We start from the raw sequence: 19,911 nt of genomic DNA, 5'->3' as shown, positions 1-19,911 counted from the left end.
AAATATTAAAAAAAAAACTTGTCCATTTAACCTCTCTTTCCCGAAATTTTGAATCTAGATCAAAATGACACAAGAACAAAGAACAAGACACAACACAATGATGCAAAACAAAAAGAGACATAAAACTAGTTGGAGAAAATTCAATTTAATGATGGGATCAAGAAGAAATTGTTGTGTAGTCCTTTTTGCCTGTGTAACGAGACCAGGCCTGGTTCCTTTTCTAGCCCTAAACTTTGTTCCTCAGACATCCTGTCCATCCTTGAGATATCCTTCTGATAAATTGTCTTTTTGCTTAAATTTGCAAAAATTTGTTTCTGTTCCTTGTAATCAAAAACCCATGGGAAGCACCTGTTTTTAGAGAAAGAATATAATAAGAAAGTTAATTTTGAGATTGTGCTTATTTGTTCCATAGTGTCAGGCACTATCTTAATTGCTGAGTTATATGAAATATGATACTTGTCTTCCAGGAGCTTAAATATCTAGTGAGGGAGACTAGACAGACCCATGTAAAGTGAGGTTTAATATGTAGTCAAAATAGTGTATGCTATGAACCAAATGAGTGGTTCAAAGAAATAGTATGCTTTAGGATTTCATTTTTAGTCAAACCAGAGAGAGTAAAGGTTAGTTTGGGCTTTTATTCAGGGCGATTTTCTGGAGAATGTAAGACTGGCTTTTAGAAGTTAGATAGGACTTGCGATGGCAAAAAAAAAAAAAAAAAAAAAAAAAAAAAGGTAAAGTTTTTATAGAAGTATTGTGGGCATGGTGAAATCAGACAAAACTCACTTCAGATCTCTACTAGTCCAAAGCTGCTTGCTTTATTTGTAAAATATAAAATGCCTTAGAACTATACTTGCCACACAATAGATGCCAAATTAATGATAACTATGGTAACTATTATTATTTGTTTTCAAGCTTAGGGAAAGTGTCTAAGCCAAGATGCAGAGTTGGAAATTAATGAGATGTGTTAAGGGACAAATGAGGTCAAATAACTTGACCCTTGCATTGATAAAGTAGAAGAGTGGGTAAAAAGGCTGGAAGGTTTTTTTAAACGTTATATTGTGGCATTCTTTATATCTAGCTGACAGTTTCAGATTTTATCCTCTTGTAAATATAGGAAACACTGGTAGATTTTCAATGGTTAAATGTTGTGGTGAAAATAGTGACTATGGAATGTGATTTAAATGTTGGTGTATTGAATGGATTTGGAGAAATCCATTTAATTAACCTTAACATACACATTCCATTATGGCTCCATTCATAGAAACTAATGAGTCACTCTATGATCCTAGTGTGTTCATACAGTTAGTGTCCTTTGCATATAGCTCTCCTACTCCCTCCCAATAGGTTTTTTGGCAAGTCTAATTAAACAGACAAATTAACAATGAAAGAAGACAATGAAGCTTGTAACAGTATGTAATACTTAGGCAATATAGTCAAATAAACTGATTTACTCAATCAAACAACTAATTCTACTGATTTTTTATACTATGTTCACCAAAACTGACCAATCATTTCAGTCAAATCAATTGGTTTGTATGGGTGGACACAACCTTTACCTATAATAGAGAAGAGAGAGCTAGTTCTTCTCAGGAAAGTTAGTGTCAAACACAGAAAGCCTAGCTTTAGAAAGAAGCAGGCAGAATTAGTAATAGTTTCAGTTGCACATTAAGACTACTGTCATGGTATACTCAGTAGATCAATTATATTTAAGTATAATTAAACATAAGCAGCTACAGAGGGAAATGCAGGAGAGGCATTGTGGACTGAAACATTAGTACCAAATTGTATTGCTTGCTCTCATTCTTTCAATCAAAACAAGCTTGAGCAGTGAATTTAAAGATAACGTAAACCCCAATATTAGTCCCTATAGAAGTCCAGGATAAGTTTTTAAATAAAATTATAAATCTTCACTCTGTTGTTTAGGAGTCCAGTATTGACAGTTATCCCCCTTCATTTCTCAAACAGTAACTGTGAATTTAAGCAATGTCCACAATAGCCAAACTGTGGAAGGAGCCTCGGTGTCCATCGAAAGATGAATGGATAAAGAAGATGTGGTCTATGTATACAATGGAATATTACTCAGCCATTAGAAATGACAAACACCCACCATTTGCTTCTACGTGGATGGAACTGGAGGGTATTATGCTGAGTGAAATAAGTCAATCCGAGAAGGATAAATATTATATGGTCTCATTCATTTGGGGAATATAAAAAAATAGTGAAAGGGAATAAAGGGGAAAGGAGAAAAAATGAGTGGGAAATATCAGAAAGGGAGACAGAACATGAGAGACTCCTAACTCTGGGAAACGAACTAGGGGTGGTGGAAGGGGAGGTGGGCGGGGGGGGGAGGTGGGGATGACTGGGTGACGGGCACTGAGGGGGGCACTTGATGGGATGAGCACTGGGTTTTATTGTATATGTTGGCAAATTGAGCACCAATAAAAAAACAAATTTTAAAAAAAGTAACTGAATTTCAGATGAGATTTTTTTGCCAGCTTTCTTTTTTTCTTTTATAAATTTATTTTTTATTGGTGTTCAATTTGCCAACATATAGAATAACACCCAGTGCTCATCTCATCAAGTGCCCCTCAGTGCCCATCACCCAGTCACCCCCACCCCCCGCCCACCTCCTTTTCTACTACCCCTAGTCCGTTTCCCAGAGTTAGGAGTCTCTCAGATGAGATTTTTAAAGAGAAGAAAGAAATGAATGTGTCTGCCCATGGAGGAATGTTCTCTAGCTAATCTGCAAATGCTATAATTATGCTGGGTGCTGATAGATTTGTCTCTGGGCTGGTGGTCAGGATCCAGATGAACTGCAGTTGCTGTTCTGTCATTACCAATGTCCTGCACTTCTTGGCAATTCCCAGGCCTAGACATGATATTGGAATTTAATGAGGCTCCACACCCATGTATCCCATTGGGATGTGTTAGCGTTTAAGTGTAAATTCATCCCATTTCATTCATGGGAGTAGAAAAAAATGTATATGTGTGGAATGACATATAGGAATCATGTCTCTGTTGGCTGTTTGCCACAAAGCCACTCCTATTGCCCTAGGAACCTTAGATTAGTGTGTAGTCAAAGAGGCTAAAACCATTCACTATTGAGCATTTGTACCTGTCTTCTGCCTACAACTTTTGTGTCTTCTTGCAGTTCTGCAAATGGGGGCTTTTGGTCACAAAGGGGCACCAAATGAGACACTGTAAGCTTCATTTAGCTTCATCTCTAAATTGGCCATAACTGTAACTATCTTCTTTACTTTCCAAGGTCATTGTGTAGATCACATGAGCTAATATTTCTGAAAGCACTTTGAAAATTATGAACCGCCTATAAATGTAGGACAATTAAAATTATCATTTCTATTAATAAATGTCACTTCAGTAATTGACATATGATAATGAAGTCAGGATAAATATATCTGTAGTCCATGGCAGGAGATAAGGATGAGGAACAACGAAGTCCCCACAAATTCATATCCTGATAAGAATTGGACAAGTTATTCATCTTTGAGCATAAAATATATTACTTACATTGCTTCCCACCTATCACATTCTAAGTAATTCATTTGGAGGCAATATAGAGCTGAAAATAAGAGTAAGAAGAGTTTCCAGCAGGCTAATTGTCTATAATCTGGATGTTTAAAGCAAATTGAGAATAATTCTACAAATAAATAAAAATTATTTTAATAAATAAAATGTGGGTGACTGGATTTTATTTAATTTTAATTTTATTCATGTTTTGTCTATGCATATTGTTCAAAGGGTAGAAAAAGTGTACAGAGAAAATTTTAATTTTTCTCTGCCCAACTATGCTGTCCTTATCCCCTCCATTCTTTAGCCACTCATTTCCTCTCTTCAGAGGATATAACTGTTATCAGTTTTACATGTATCCATTCAGAAATATTCCATACTTAAACATTTTTGTATGTGTATATACATTGATTACATACATACACATATAGTTTTCTTTTTACACAAAAGAAAGTATGCTGTGCACACTGCTGAACAGTATATCGTGGAGATCTTTGTATAACAGATATACAGATTTACCCAATTATCTTAAATAGCTGCATTTTGGTATATCATTATATGGAGGTACCATATTATTTAACTACTGCTGTCCTACTGATGGATATTTTGATTGTTTGCAGTATTTTGCTATTACAAACAGTAACAACATCAAACACCTGTTATGACTGGGATTTTAAATTCAGATATTTAAGTTTTGCTTAAAGTATATACTTTATGTTTCAAATAATATTTTAATATCAGATTATTAAGGGTAACTGAAATATTTAGGAAATGAAAACTATAGATATTGTATTTGTATGTTTGTCCACATTATGCCCAAATCTGTTCATAACAGCAAGTGCATTCCTTAATCCTCATCATTTGCTTTACCCATTCCCACACTCACCGTCCTTCTGGTAGCCATCAGTTTGTTTTCTATAATTAAGAGTCTGTTTCTTAGTTTACTTTTCTCTCTCTTTTCCCCTTTGTTCATTTGTTTTGTTTCTTAAGTTCCACATATGAGTGAAATCATATGGAATTTGTCTTTCTCTGACTGACTTATTTTGCATGTCATAATATTCTCTAGCATCCTCTATGTCATTGAAAATGGCAAGATTTCACTCTTCTAGTGGGTAATATTTCACTCTGTATGTGTATCCATTCATCAGTTGATAGACACTTAGGCTGTTTCCATAGTTTGGCTATTGTAGATAATGCTGGAGTAAACAGTGGGGTATATGTAACCCTTTGAATTAGTATTTTTGTATCCTTTGAGTAAATACCTAGTAGTGCAATTTCGGGAACATATGGTAGTTCTTTTGCTTTTTAAGTTTATTTGTTTAAGTAATCTCTCCATCCAGCCCCAGCGTGGGGCTCCAACACACAACCCCAAAATCAAAAGTCTCATGCTCCTCTGAGCAGTTGCCTGTGGTTGTTCTATTTTTAAACTCCGTACTGTTTTCCAGTGACTGCACCAGTTTGCATTCTCATCAACAGTGCAGGAGGGTTTCCATTTCTCCACATCCTCACCAGCACCTGTGGTTTCTTGTATTCTTCATTTTAGCCATTCTGATTTGTGAGGTGATATCTCATTATAGTTTTGATTTGTATTTGCCTGATGATGAGTGGTGTTGATAATCTTTTAAAATGTCTGTTGGCCACCTTTATGTGTTCTTTGGAAAAATGTCTATTCATGTCTTCTGTCCATTTTTAATTGGATTATTCATTTATGAGGTGTTGAGGTTTTTTTTAAGATTTTATTTATTTATTCATGAGAGACACAGAGAGAAGAGGCAGAGACAGGCAGAGGGAGAAGCAGCCTCCCTGAAGGGAACCAGATGCAGGACTTGAACCCAGAACCCCGGGATCATAACCTGAGCCAAAAGCAGATACTCAACTAATGAGTCACCCAAGTACTCCAGGGGGTGTTGAATTTTATAAGTTCTTTATATATTTTAGATAGTAAACTTTTATCAGATATGTCATTTACAAATCTATTTTCCCATTCTATAGGTTGCGTTTTAGTTTTCTTTATTATTTCCTTTTTAAAAAAGATTTTATTTATTTATGAAAGAGAGAGAGAGAGAGAGAGAGGCAGAGACACAGGCAGTGGGAGAAGCAGGTTCCATGCAGGGAGCCCGATGTGGGACTCGATCCCAGGACTCCAGGATCATGCCCTGGGCTGAAGGCAAGGCGCTAAACCGCTGAGCCATCCAGGGATCCCCTTCCTGATTATTACCTTTGCTGTGCAGAAGCCTTTTTTATTTTGATGAAGTCCCAATAGTTTATTTTTGTTTTTGTTTCCCTTGCCTCAGGAGACATATCTAGTAAGAAGTTGCCATGGCTGATGTCACAAAGGTTACTACCTGTGTTCTCCTTTAGAATTTTGATGGTTTCCTGTCTCATATTTAGGTTTTTCATCCATTTTGATTTCATTTTTGTGTACAGGATAAGAAAATGGTCCAGTTTCATTCTTTTGCATGTTGTTCAGTTTTCCCAACCATGTGTTGAAGAGACTATCTTTTTCCTTGTGTATTCTTTCCTGCTTTGTTGAAGATTAATTCATCATATAGACGTGGGTTTATTTCTGGGTTTTCTGTCCTGTTCTGTTGATCTGTGTCTCTATTTTTGTGCCAAGTTAGAAAAATACATTTGATTCTACAAGGACAAGATGTATTGTAGTCCGTAAGTAAAAATTTGTTGGAAAAATAAGAAAAATTCACTAAAATTTTATCATTTCAAGCATTTTGGACATCAGAAAGATAAGGTTGATTTAACATAAAGCTCTTTTCTAAGTGCCTTTGTTTGTTATCAACAACTATTTTGGGCATCCAAGCAAATTTATATATTTCTCTACTCTTACTTGTTATCTGATCAACTTTTATTTCTTTGTCTCTTCTTTTTTTTATTGGAGTTCAATTTGCCAATGTATAGCATATCACCCAGTGCTCATCCTGTCAAGTGCCCCCTTCTGTGCCTGTCACCCAGTCACCCCAACCTCCCACCCACCTACCTTTCCACTACCGCTTGTTCGTTTCCCAGAGTTAGGTGTCTCTCATGCTCTGTCTCCCAAACTGATATTTTCACTCATTTTCTCTACTTTCCCCTTTACTCCCTTCCACTAGTTTTGTACTCCCCAAATGAATGAGATCATATAACGTTTCTCCTTCTCTGATTGACTTATTTCACTCAGCATAATATCTTCCAGTTCCATCCACGTTGAAGCAAATGGTGGGTATTTGACATTTCTAATGGAAGAGTAATATTCCATTGTATACATAAACCACATCTTCTTTATCCATTCATCTTTTGATGGACACCAAGGTTCCTTTCACAGTTTGGCTATTGTGGACATTGCTGCTATAAACATTGGGGGGTAGGTGTCTCAGTTTTTCACTGCATCTGTATCTTTGGGGTAAATCCCCAACAATGCAATTGCTGGGTCATAGGGCAGATCTATTTTTAACTCTTGAGGAACCTCCACACAGTTTTCCTGAGTGGCTGTACCAGTTCACATTCCCACCAACAGTGCAAGAGGGTTCCCCTTTCTCCACATCCTCTCCAACATTTGTTGTTTCCTGTCTTGTAAATTTTCACCATTCTCACTGGTTTGAGGTGGTATCTCATTGTGGTTTTGATTTGTATTTCCCTGATGGCAAGTGATGCGGACCATTTTCTCATGTGCTTGTTGGCCATGTCTATGTCTTTGTTGAAATTTCTGTTCATGTCTTTTGCCCATTTCATGTTTGGATTGTTTGTTTCTTTGGTGTTGAGTTTAATAAGTTCTTTATAGATCTTGGATATTAACCCTTTATCTGATATGTCATTTGCAAATATCTTCTCCCATTCTGTAGGTTGTCTTTTAGTTGTGTTGACTGTTTCTTTTGCTGTGCAGAAGCTTTTAATCTTGATTAGGTCCCAGTAGTTAATTTTTGCTTTTCTTTCCCTTGCCTTCAGAGATGTATCTTGCCAGAAGTTGCTGTGGCCAAGTTCAAAAAGGGTGTTGCCTGTGTTCTTCTCTAGGATTTTGATGGATTCTTGTCTCACATTTAGATCTTTCATCCATTTTGAGGATATCTTTGTGTATGGTGTAAGAGAATGGTCTAGTTTCATTCTTCTGCCCATGGCTGTCCAATTTTCCCAGCACCATTTATTGAAGAGACTGTCCTTTTTCCAGTGGATTGTCTTTCCTGCTTTGCCAATATTAGTTGACCATAAAGTAAAGGGCCCATTTCTGGATTCTTTATTCTGTTCCATTGATCTATGTGTCTATTTTTGGGCCAGTACCACTCTGTGTTGATGATCACAGCTTTGTATTACAATCTGAAATCTGGCATTGTGATGCCCCCAGCTGTGGTTTTCTCTTTTACTATCCCCCTGGTTATTTGGGGTCTTTTCTGATTCCACACAAATCTTAAGATGATTTGTTCCAACTCTCTGGAGAAAGTCCGTAGTATTTTGGGAGGGATTGCATCAAATGTGCAAATTTCCCTGGGTAGCATTGACATTTTCACAGTATTAATTCTTCCAATCCATGAGCATTGGATATTTCTCCATCTCTTTGTGTCTTCCTCAATTTCTTTCAGAAGGATTCTGTAGTTTTTAGGGAATAGATCCTTTACCTCTTTGGTGAGGTTTATTCCTAGGTATCTTATGCTTTTGGGTGCAATTGTAAATGGGATTGACTCCTTAATTTCTCTTTAAGTCTCATTGTTAGCTAATAGAAATGCCACCAGGGGATCCCAGGGTGGCTCAGTGGTTTAGCGCCTGCCTTTAGCCCAGGGAGTGATTCTGGAATCCCGGGATCGAGTCCCACATCAGGCTCCCTGCATGGAGCCTGCTTCTCCCTCTGCCTGTGTCTCTGCCTCTCTGTCTCTGTGTCTCTCTCTGTGTCTCTCATGAATAAGTAAATAAAATCTAAAAAAAAAAAAAAAAAGAGGGATCCCTGGGAGGCGCAGCGGTTTGGAGCCTGCCTTTGGCCCAGGGCGCGAACCTGGAGACCCGGGATCGAATCCCACATCGGGCTCCCTGTGCATGGAGCCTGCTTCTCCCTCTGCCTGTGTCTCTGCCTCTCTCTATTTATCTCTCTGTGACTATCATAAATAAGTAAAAATTAAAAAAAAAAAGAAATGCCACTGATTTCTGGGCATTGATTTTGTATTCTGCCACACTGTCAATTTCTGTATGAGTTCTAGTGATCTTGGGGTGGAGTCTTTTGGGTTTTCTAGGTACAGTATCATGTCATCTGTGAAGAGAGAGAGTTGGACTTCTTCCTTGCCAGTTTGAATGCCTTTTATTTCCTTTTGTTCTCTGATTGCTGAGGCTAGGACATCTAGTACTATGTTGAATAGCAGTGGTGAGAGTGGACATCCCTGTCTTGTTACTGATCTTAGGGGAAAGGCTCCCAGTGTTTCCCCATTGAGAATGATATTTGCTGTGGGCTTTTCGTAGATGGCTTTTAAGATGCTAGAGGAATGTTCCCTCTATCCCTGCACTCTGAAGAGTTTTGATCAGGAATGGATGCTGTATTTTGTCAAACACTTTCTCTGCATCTATTGAGAGGATCATAGGTTCTTGTGATATGATCTATCACATTGATTGCTTTATGAGTGTTGAACCAGCCTTGAGTCCCGGGGAAAATCCCACTTGGCCATGGTGAATAATCTTCTTAATGTACTGCAGGATCCTATTGGCTAGTATCTTGTTGAGAATTTTTGCATCTGTGTTCATCAGGGATATTGGTCTAGAATTTTCCTTTTTGGCGGGGTCTTTGGTTTTGGAATTAAGGTGATGCTGGCCTCATAGAACGAGTTTGGAAGTATTCCACCTCTTTCTAATTTTCCGAACAGCTTTAGTAGAATACATATTGTTTCTTCTTTAAACGTTTGATAGAATTCTCCTGGGAAGCCATCTGGACCTGGACTTTTGTGTCTTGGGAAGTTTTTGATGACTGCTTCAATTTCCTCCCTCGTTATTGGCCTGTTCAGGTTTTCTCTTTCTTCCTGTTACACTTTTGGTAGTTTGTGGTTTTCCAGAAATGTGTCCATTTCTTCTAGAATGAATAATTTATTTTCACATAGATGCTCATAATATATATTTAAAATCGGTTGTATTTCCTTGGTATTGTTGGTGATCTCTCCTTTTTCATTCATGATTTTATTAATTTGAGTCTTTTCTCTCTTTTTTAAAATAAGGCTGGCTAATGGTTTATCTATCTTATTAATTCTTTCAAAGAACCAACTCCTGGTTTTGTTGATCTGTTCCACAGTTCTTCTAGTCTCTATTTCATGAAGTTCTGCTCGAGTCTTTATTAACTCTCTTCTTCTGCTGAGTGTAGATTTTATTTGCTGTTTTTTCTCCAGTTCCTTTAGGTGTTCTTTTGTCTCTTCTAAAAAGCCTAATAATTATGAGATAAGCTACTGTCATGTCAGCACGGAATTCCTATGCCAGTCAGTTAATGATGGCTTAATAATGACCTCTTATATGCCCAGCTTTATTCCATGTCTCCTGTGAATTACAAAGACATATAAAACATTTCCTATTAATAGGTAAGAATCTTATTAGACAGTTGGAGCAAGGCATAAATATGGGAACAGTTAAAAGGAATTCAGGCCATAAATAATAGCTCAATACAAGGTTTGTCATAAACTATTTTGTATCTGTGCACCAAGTGATCTCATTTCCTTTTTCTGGGTGCCTCTCAAATTTTCCTTTTTTAAAATTTCCCCAAACTCCACCAGTAATGACTCTTCATCCTTCCCTGTCCACACCCTGCACTACTGCATTATTATTGCATCCTCTTAGCTGTTTTGTTCTCCTCTAAACTATCCTATATAGGAAGCCAATCATCTTTAGATAGCACTTCCCTTGAGTCTTTTGTTGCTGTTGTTCCAATAATCTACAGTGGTCTTGTAGTCTACTACATCATGTCCAAATTCCTCTGCATGTTTCTTAGGATCCTCCAGAATTGAGCCCCATCCTATTTTCATTTCTAATCCTTCTATGTCATGAGCAACTTGCTCTTTACCCTACCCCACCCAGCTCCTTTTTATTAGATCATTTTCTTCTAGTAATATTATGCTTTATGTTCTACCTCTCTTCCTTGGTTTGTGTTCATCTTTCCTTCATTTATTCTCTCTTACTCTCTTTCAAAATCTCTTCCATTCTTATGGAATGGAAGGTCTATGTGGAGACCCACTTCCTTCATAAAACTTTCCCCAACTCTTCCAGCCAATATTGGTTTCTGCTTTCTCCATGTATTTGCCATATATAGTCTCATGACTCAAATGCTACAATTTTTCACTAGATTGTAGTCTTTGTTCTATTATCTCTTTAGTTTGCTGTGCTAGTTCTGTGTTCACAGTCTTAGATTGTAAATTGAGGGTAAATATAAAGACCTTATTTCCTTCTCCCTTAGCACTTATCACAGCATTTGGTGGGGAAAAAAAAAAGATGCTCAATCAATATTCTTAATCATTATCCTAATGAAGGTACAAGTGTTTTATTATATTGATTCAGAGGCTGAGTGGAGAATGGGGCATGATTCAGAGGTGTAGAAGGTTCAATCCACCAGAAATGTCTATTAGGGTTGTATTTTATTAATATTATTTAGCACCACAAAGTACATATGGAGACTTAATGCTTATCTGATTATACTTTTAAAATCTGTATTTCTTTGTACTTACAGCCTTATAAAAATCAGTCAAAATAGTCCATTTGTTTGATCTTGCTTGAAAGTGTAGATGTTGAAATGGTCTATTTACAGTGACCCAATGGTGCTTTAAATGTGCAGGGAAATGGATATTGTATGGATAGAGTAACAATTCAAGTAAAAACACTGTCTAATAAATGTTTACACACCATCAAGTCTACAAACACTAAATATCATTCACAATAGGATCTTTCTTATCCTGCAATTTATCTCAATTTTTCCATTACCTTCTTTAATTTTCTCTTCTAGCTTTACTCACAGACAAGCCTCCCAAGCCATTGTTCCCCATGGAGAATCAGCCAAGTGTTATAGATGTCCAGCTGGGTAAGTGCCCTTCTGGGAATAATAGATCCTAAACTCCTTCTCTGTTAACAGATGGGAAAGATTGCATGAACCAGGAAAGGTTTATTGCCACTGTTATTGCATGCAAATCAATTTTTGTCTGCTCATTTTTAACCCTGAAGTTCAGTACATTAGCAGTTTAAGGAAATAAGTTTGTATTGCATCAAGGAATTGTAATACTAATTGTTTACACTAGGTATTAAGTGTGCTATAGGACAGAGCCTTTTAAATCTGTGATTGATAGATTCAGAGATGTTATGCATTGGTGATTGGTACAAAAGACATTTCATGCTTGTCAGCCAAAATTTTTATTTAGACAACATTAACTCCTGGAAAACAACACTTTTAAAAAGAAAAGATCCCATTAGTACAACCTTTAAAATGATTTGATAATATTGTTTCCAGTGGCACAATCCAGAGTTCTTTAAAACTTGTTTTTAGTTTGAGATCCTGAATATTTATGAATCATATAATGTTGGTAAAAGTAACAAGATGATTTGTTGGTGCTGTTTGTTTACAGACTCAAATAAGGGTACAAGGTGTTGAGCCTTACTTTTGAGTCCCCTACCAGTAATAATACTTGTATTTCAAGAACTATAAGCTTGCGACTCAGAAGCCTGTTAGCATCTCTTTCACACCATGGCCTTTACTTTAAACCATGTACTTTAACATTTGTGAGCTTTTATCTACCTTGGGTTTCATTCTGTTCTTCAATTCTCAGAATTTCTTTAATTCTAAACAAGACAAGTGAATAATATGTTGGAAATGTATTGGGTTGATTTGGGGTATATGATTTATTGAAACCTATGATCATAGTGGTAACTACCAATTATATAGCTAGGGAAAATGAATTGGCCCCAATATTTCACCCACTTTGGAAGGTGTTTTATTCAACATTTGATCATTCCAATACAATTTGGATTGTTAGAAGTTTATTTCTATCTTAAGAATGGGTGGGAGTTACATTCCTAAGAACTTGTTCATCTTTCCAAAAAGAAATACAGCACATTGTAGTTAATACAGCCTACCAGTATGAATACCAAAATTAAGTATTTCAAAACAAACAAAAAAAGAAAGGAAACATGTTAAGAATAGATTGTGGAAATCATGACTATTTTGTAGCTAATGTTGACATATTAGACTATGTTTCTTCCCCCACCACTTGTATTATTTTGCAGAGTCATTACATTTTGTTATAGACAAATCTAGATGCCCTGACACATATCCTCAGTAATTTTTGCTGACAACTTTCCATCAATACCAGGATAAAAATACCTCAAGTTGTACTTTGTGGTTGGCCAGGGGTTACATGAACCATAAGATGATCTTATATCATTAGTTTTCATGAAGATTTAAGTGGGTAAATCATTTTTATATGAAAACTTATATATTAAGAAGTAGAAAGCAAAATTTACACAACTATCTCACATTTTGTGTTTGTGGTCCATGAGTGAGTACTTCTTCATTCATCTCTGCTATTAGTCAAGCTTTAACCAAAATGTTAGAGGAGTACTATTCTAAAGCAAGGAGAAAGATCACTACAGGGAGTACATTTCACTCAGATTTACTGGGTGCAGAGTTTGTATGTCATATTTAGGACATTACTAAGATGTGTGCTTGGTATGAATATGTATTTCAACACAGGTATATATGCCAAAATAACCCACCACCAACACCACCCTATAAAATTACTAAAGTGATTTACTAAATTATTGGTAATTATTTACTAAATAAAATAATTACTAACATAATCTACATTAGGTGCAAGGCTGAGCTTTTTAGTTTTTAGTTTGTGACACAGTTTGGAGACAACTTTATTAACAGAAAGATTGAGACCTACTCATTTTTCATTCCAGAAGGAGTTTCTCTGAAATGCTAAAGAAACCATGTAATTCAAATAAAGGAAAACAAAATCAGTTAAACCAGATCTTTGGCACTTGAAAGAACATGTAATGGTTAATTAGGTGATTTTAATTCTTCCACATATTTATTTAACACCATTTATTCACAACTGGGAGTCATTTTGTAACTTACTGTGATGCTTCAATAATAAGGTGATGTTAGGAGCACTGTAAATGTCAGAGAGCTTCTCAGTATCAGTGGGAGTTCTGTATTCAGAACATTTAGAAACCCCAAGTGCAAAAAGGAGAGAAATATAATTGGGTGATTGGACATCCCTGTCTATTTCTGGAAAACTTTCAAAATTCAGTAAGATCATGAAAACTTCTGGAAATTATTTTTCTTAATTTTTTTGAGTTCATTGAACAAATTCAGCTTTAGACATCCTCAAATTAGAACAAATTAGAACTACCAAAGAATACAACAATCCAATTCCAATGGCTAAGCACATTAACAAGTTCAGGTTTCCCAAATCTCAGTACCTAAAATTTGAGGCAATATTCTATTAGATTAAAGTTGGCCACAGATTTTTTTCCTTCTCTTACCATTTAAACATAGCTTATCATCCCCCTCTCCTTGAATCCAAGATGGCCTTAGGAAATGATTGATCAATAGCATATTATAGAAATGATATTCTGGGATTTTGGAGGCCTGGTCAAAAGAAACCTTGCAGCTTCTCTTCAGGACTCCTGGTCTTCTCTGAAACTTCCATGCTATGAGAAGCTCAAGGCACATGGAGAGGCCCTAGAGGATGGGGCACCATTTGAAAAAATAAAGAGGTCAATGAACACCAAGCTGATAAGTGGAGAAGCCATGTTGGAATTGGATCCTTTATCCCCAGCTGCCCTGGCTTATGCTGTGTAGTTCAGGCACAAACCGTTAATGTAAAATGTTATATTTCTAACCCAAAAAAAGTTATGAGCAAAATAAAATTGTCATTAGCCACTAAGTTATGTAGATGTTAAACAACAATAGATACCTAAAAAAAAAAAAACACATCAATTTCCTCTAAAACATTGTAACTTCCATTTTCCCCACGGAATAGAATCCTATGCAAGCATTTTGTGCAAAATGAAAAATATTGTGGGAAATGCTTGAATACTAACTTCAGGATAGTTTCAGAAAACATGGTCTGGAAAAATTATTTATGTGTTTGTTTGAGGGTTATACTTAGTTCACAGTTCTGCATATTTCTAAAGGCAATCCAGTAAGTGAAATTTTTCAGTAGAAATGAATATTTTTTGTGCATGGGTTGGCATTAATGCAGATATTTTGTTGTGTCTCTAGAGGAAAATAAACATCTTGGCTTTCTCTTTTCTATAGTGTAATTCATTAGTCATCCACAATGTTATAGAAATTTACAAAGTTTTTGCTGACATTGTGATGACTGGTTGTTGTTAGATTGTGTTCACATTGTAATGCTGAAAGAAGATTAATCTTAACCAAATAACCATACATTTTGAAATGATAAACACATTGTTAACAAAATAATAAGAAAACTACTGCTCTCACAAAGCAAGCCTATTCAGCTAAAGTTGCCTGTGGTAATATATGAAATATAAAGACAAAAACAATGTACAAAACACACAAAAATTCTTATGTGGTCTTATTACCTTCCATTTATTTTCTTACTGTGAAGATAAATTTAGATTGAATTTTATTAAAAAAAAAACTTTTACTATACCTGCGCTGAGCTCTTTATTTTGGCAGTTGAAAATAAATACATTTTCATTTTTTAAGACAAAATAACACTGGATTACAGTATATTAATTCATATTACACTTTAATACCAAAGTATTGAAACATAGCAATATGTGTCCTAATTGAAATGCTAGGTAGACCCTTATTTGGATACTTTTTAAAAAATAGAACCCAAAGGCATGTTTTATAAATTGTAACAGGCACCTAGAAGCTTTAAAAAAGCCATGAATAAATGTGGAAGGAAAGATTTTAAATTTGACATCTAATTTCAATTGAGGATAAATTTGGAAATGTAACCTGTTCTCATTGATGATGATAATGTTTTTGGAAATTTTCTAAGACTTAAAAATCAGTCTTATGCAGAAAATAAATATAAACACTGTTTACTTTCTCCTTTTGTGTCAAAGAGTCAAGATGAATGTTTGGGGGCCTAAAGCATATCCAAAATCTCAGGCTAGTGGAATAGTCCAAGCTAATTGAATACCTCAGATGCTTCAAAAAGCCAGATAGTCATTTCTAGATGAATCTGATCCATTATGAAAGATTCTCTTTATTTCTCTTCTATTCTCATTCAGAATGTATTTTATTTTTACAAGCTATTCAAATTCATATTTTATGACCGTGTTATGTGCTACTGGCTCAAACTTTCTCTGTGTGTAAAGGAGTGTTAACCTTCATCAGAAATTGATTTCACCAGCATATCAGTTTCTACTGAAAATTATATTAGGTCTCCTAAGAGACCACTGCAAAAGATTCTACCAAACAATAAAGCAAAATATAATATTTAATGCAATACTCAGGACTACAAGGCAAAAATAAGTAATGAATTGGAGCCTTAAAATAGGAAATGATGTTCAACAAAATATATCTTTTTAAAACTTCATTTATATAGAAACAGTTTTTGTGTTATTAACAGATGCCAAACACTGTGTTAGATCCTGGGGATATAGAGGTAAATAAAATGAGGTCCTTGGCCTTAAGATATTCTCAGTATACCGGGGAAGACAGATGTGTAAGCAGAATTACAGTGCAATATGATAACTATGAAAAGGGAGAGTGGCTATTTTTTGTGAGAAGACCTCATAAATTAACAGTTCTGCACTCTGCTGACTTTTACACAATTTAATGATATAATTCTGTAACCTTACTCAAGTACTAAATTTATGTGAAAATAATTAAAAATTACAAAAGGTATAACCTTTTGAAATAATAAATTATCCACCATTTGCTTCAATATGGCAATACTAAAAATGGAAATTTTTTAAAAATGTTATTCATTTATTTGAGAGACACAGTGAAAGAGAGAAAGAGAGGAAGAGTAGGGGAGGGGCAGAAATAGAGGGAGAAGCAGACTTCTGGCTGAGCTGGGAGCCCAATGTGGGGCTGGATCCCAGGACCCTGGGATCATGACCCGAGCTAAAGACAGACACTTAACCTACCATGAGCCACCTAGGTGCCCCTAAACATGGAAATTTATTATAACCTTGTGTCTCTTCAGTTTAGCAAAATGAGTCAACTCTTTCTAAAGTTGTCACAGAATAAATAATCCAAAACTAGTCATGAACCAATTGAGTGAAAATGTCAACCTACGGGCACCTGGGTGGCTCAGTGGTTGAGCATTTGCCTTCAGCCCAGGGCGTGATCCCAGGATCCTGGGGTCGAGTCCCCGCATCCGGCTCCCTGTAAGGAGCCTGCTTCTCCCTCTGCCTATGTCTCTGCCTCTCTCTGTGTGCCTCTCATGAATAAATTTTTAAAAAAATCTTTTTAAAAAAATGTCACTCTAGAATTACTATCACTATAAATAGTAATACGTGATAATTTCATTAGCTTGAATCACAATTTGGTATTGCATTGTGGATATCCTGGTGGTAGCAAGGGATTTCTTTGAATTTTTTGTGTTTTTGTATACTCCTCCTACCCTTTAGCTTCAAATAACTCCTTGAAAACTTTATTTACTCTAGAGTAAGTGAAGACTTTGCAAAGGAAGTTCATTTAGCATTCTTCGCACATGTAGTTGAAGCTGGTTCATGACAGCATTTACTCTCCCTTGTAGACATTCTAGGGTTAATGAGCTGTTTCCTAAAGATATATTTTATGTAGGATAACATGCATGGACTCAGCATGGGCCACCCAAACTGTCTTATCCAAAATGTACAACACGTGCATTATTTACAACTTTGGAAAATCTATGCCAAGCGTTTCCCTACAACTTGGCTGCCACATTAGCAGTTGAGACTGAAACTGGTTTACTTATATTGTCTTAGTTTCTATAACTTAATTGTACTTGTTCTGAGACACTTAAGAGTAAAAAGAAAAAAAAGGAGTAAAAAGAAAAAAGTTAATAGTTTACTAAAGATTTGTCTGTAACGTGATAAGTTGATTATGAACATTTTAGGAATAACATGATGGTTGACCAGACCTCTATACATATATTGCTGTTTGGGGGCATTGCCAAAGTTTATGTCCCATTGAGATTTAATATAAGCTTGAAAGTATTTCATTATACTTTGTTAATGCCAATATCATGATTTTACACATATGGAAACAAAGTGTTTTGAAAATTCACTATGTACTAGGCACTGCAGTATGCATTTATATATACACTGTTTTATTTATTCTTCATAAGAATCCAAAGTAGTAATAGGTATTGTTGACATATTTTGCAAATTAGGAAATTCAGCTTCCAGCAGATAAAATAACTTTCTTGAGGCTACATATTTAATAAGTGGCAGAAATTAAATTTTGATCTGATTCGTTTGATTCCAAAGTTGTGTTATTTTTATTATGGCATTTCAAATATGGTAAGATTATCTAGGGCTCAGGGGAGGGGGTGAAGGATGAGGTAACTAGGTGATGGACTTTAAGGAGGACACATGATCTAAGGAGCACTGTTATATAAGACTGATGAATCACTGAACTCTACCTCTGAAACAAATAATACAGTATAAGTTCATTAATTGAATTTAAATAAATGTTTAAAAATAAAGTAAAATAAAAATAAATAAATAAAATAGGATCACTGTATAAAACAAAAGATTATCTAGGCCTCGTATTAGATCTTCAAAAAAGCTATCACTCTAATATAGACATTTTAATAAAATAACTATATTATATATTTAACTATATTATTAAATATTATACATTATATATTATTAAATATATATTTAACTATAACGAATAGTTATTTAATAATACTCTACAACTAATAATAGTTATTATAATAATATTTAGTATTACTATTATATCTTCTAGTAATAGTTGTTATAATAATATTTAGTTTTATTTAATCATAGGTCTACTACTTCTAATAATAATATTAGTAGTATGATAATAATACTTATAATATCATTTAATAATAGCTCCCATACTACTATTACTACTACTATTATTGTTAGTAGTAGTAGTAAAACTATCATTTATTGATTGTTTGACAGATGCTAGACACTGTACTAAATATTTTAATGGGTTATCTCATTTAATATTCCCAATAACTCTGAGATAGATGAAACTATTTGTCCCATTTTTAAAAAGCATTAATAAGATATTGTTCATATACTATACAACTGACCTACTTAAATGATACATTTCAGTGGTTTCTAATACATTCATAGAGTCATGCAACCATCACCACAATAAATTTCAGAACATTGCATCATCCCCTAAAGAAACTCCATACACATTAGTAGTTACTTCCCAGTACTCCACCTCCACTCACACCTACAGCTCCAGGCAACCATTAACCAGCTTTCTATGTTTATAGGTTTGCCTATTCTGGACATTTCATATAAATGAAATCGCACAACATGTGTTCTTTTGTGATTGGCTTCTCACACTTACAATATTGTTCTCAAGATTAAAATATATAGCTTGTCTCAGTACTTCCCTTTTTATTGCCAAATAATATTCTATCGTATGGATATATCACATTTTACTTATCCATTCATCAGTTGAAAGACATTTTGGTTGTTTCCACTATTCAGCTATTATAAATAATGCTGCTGGGCAGCCCCAGTGGCTCAGTGGTTTAGGGCCACCTTCAGTTCAGGGCATGATCCTGGAGACCTGGGATCGAGTCCCACTCAGGCTCCCTGCATGGAGCCTGCTTCTCCCTCTGCCTGTGTCTCTGCCTCTGTCTCTCTCTCTCTCTTTCTCTCTGTGTGTGTCTCTCATGAATATATAAATAAAATCTTTTAAAAAATGCTGCTATACACAGTGTATAAATTTTCACGTGAACATATGTTACCATTTTGGGGTATATACCTAGAGTAGAATTGTTGGGTTATATGGTCACTCCGTATTTAACCTTTGGAGAGCTGCCAGATTTTTTGCTGAAGCAACTGCACCATTTTACATTCCCAGCAGAAATGCACAAGCATTCCAATCTCTTCACATCCTCACCAATACTTGTTATTTTCTACTTTTTTAAAATAGTATTTATCTCAATGAGTTTATGTAGTGGCATCTCATTATGCTTTTGTTTTTTTTTAATTTTTTTTAATTTTTTATTTATTTATGATAGGCACACAGTGAGAGAGAGAGAGGCAGAGACACAGGCAGAGGGAGAAGCAGGCTCCATGCACCGGGAGCCCGACGTGGGATTCGATCCCGGGTCTCCAGGATCGCGCCCTGGGCCAAAGGCAGGCGCCAAACCGCTGCGCCACCCAGGGATCCCTCATTATGCTTCTGATTTGCACTTCCCTAATGGCTAATTATACTAAACATCTTATTGTGTGCTTATTTGCCATTTGTAT

General features: G+C 35.5%; 1 protein-coding gene across 1 annotated transcript in view; it reads left to right on the top strand.

Moving 5' to 3' along the window:
* IL1RAPL2 (interleukin 1 receptor accessory protein like 2) overlaps positions 1-19,911 on the top strand; it is a 1,262,761-nt gene that overhangs the window by 916,326 nt on the left and 326,524 nt on the right. Inside the window, exon 6 of the mRNA XM_077887847.1 lies at positions 11,468-11,542. Within this exon, the coding sequence (XP_077743973.1) occupies positions 11,468-11,542 (75 nt within the window). The remainder of the gene's footprint in view (positions 1-11,467; positions 11,543-19,911) is intronic.

The sequence above is a fragment of the Canis aureus genome, chromosome X (assembly GCF_053574225.1).
Source record: "Canis aureus isolate CA01 chromosome X, VMU_Caureus_v.1.0, whole genome shotgun sequence".
Lineage (NCBI taxonomy): Eukaryota > Metazoa > Chordata > Mammalia > Carnivora > Canidae > Canis > Canis aureus.
The sequence above is the reverse complement of the archived record's forward strand: the minus strand, read 5'-3'. Positions and strand labels throughout refer to the sequence as shown.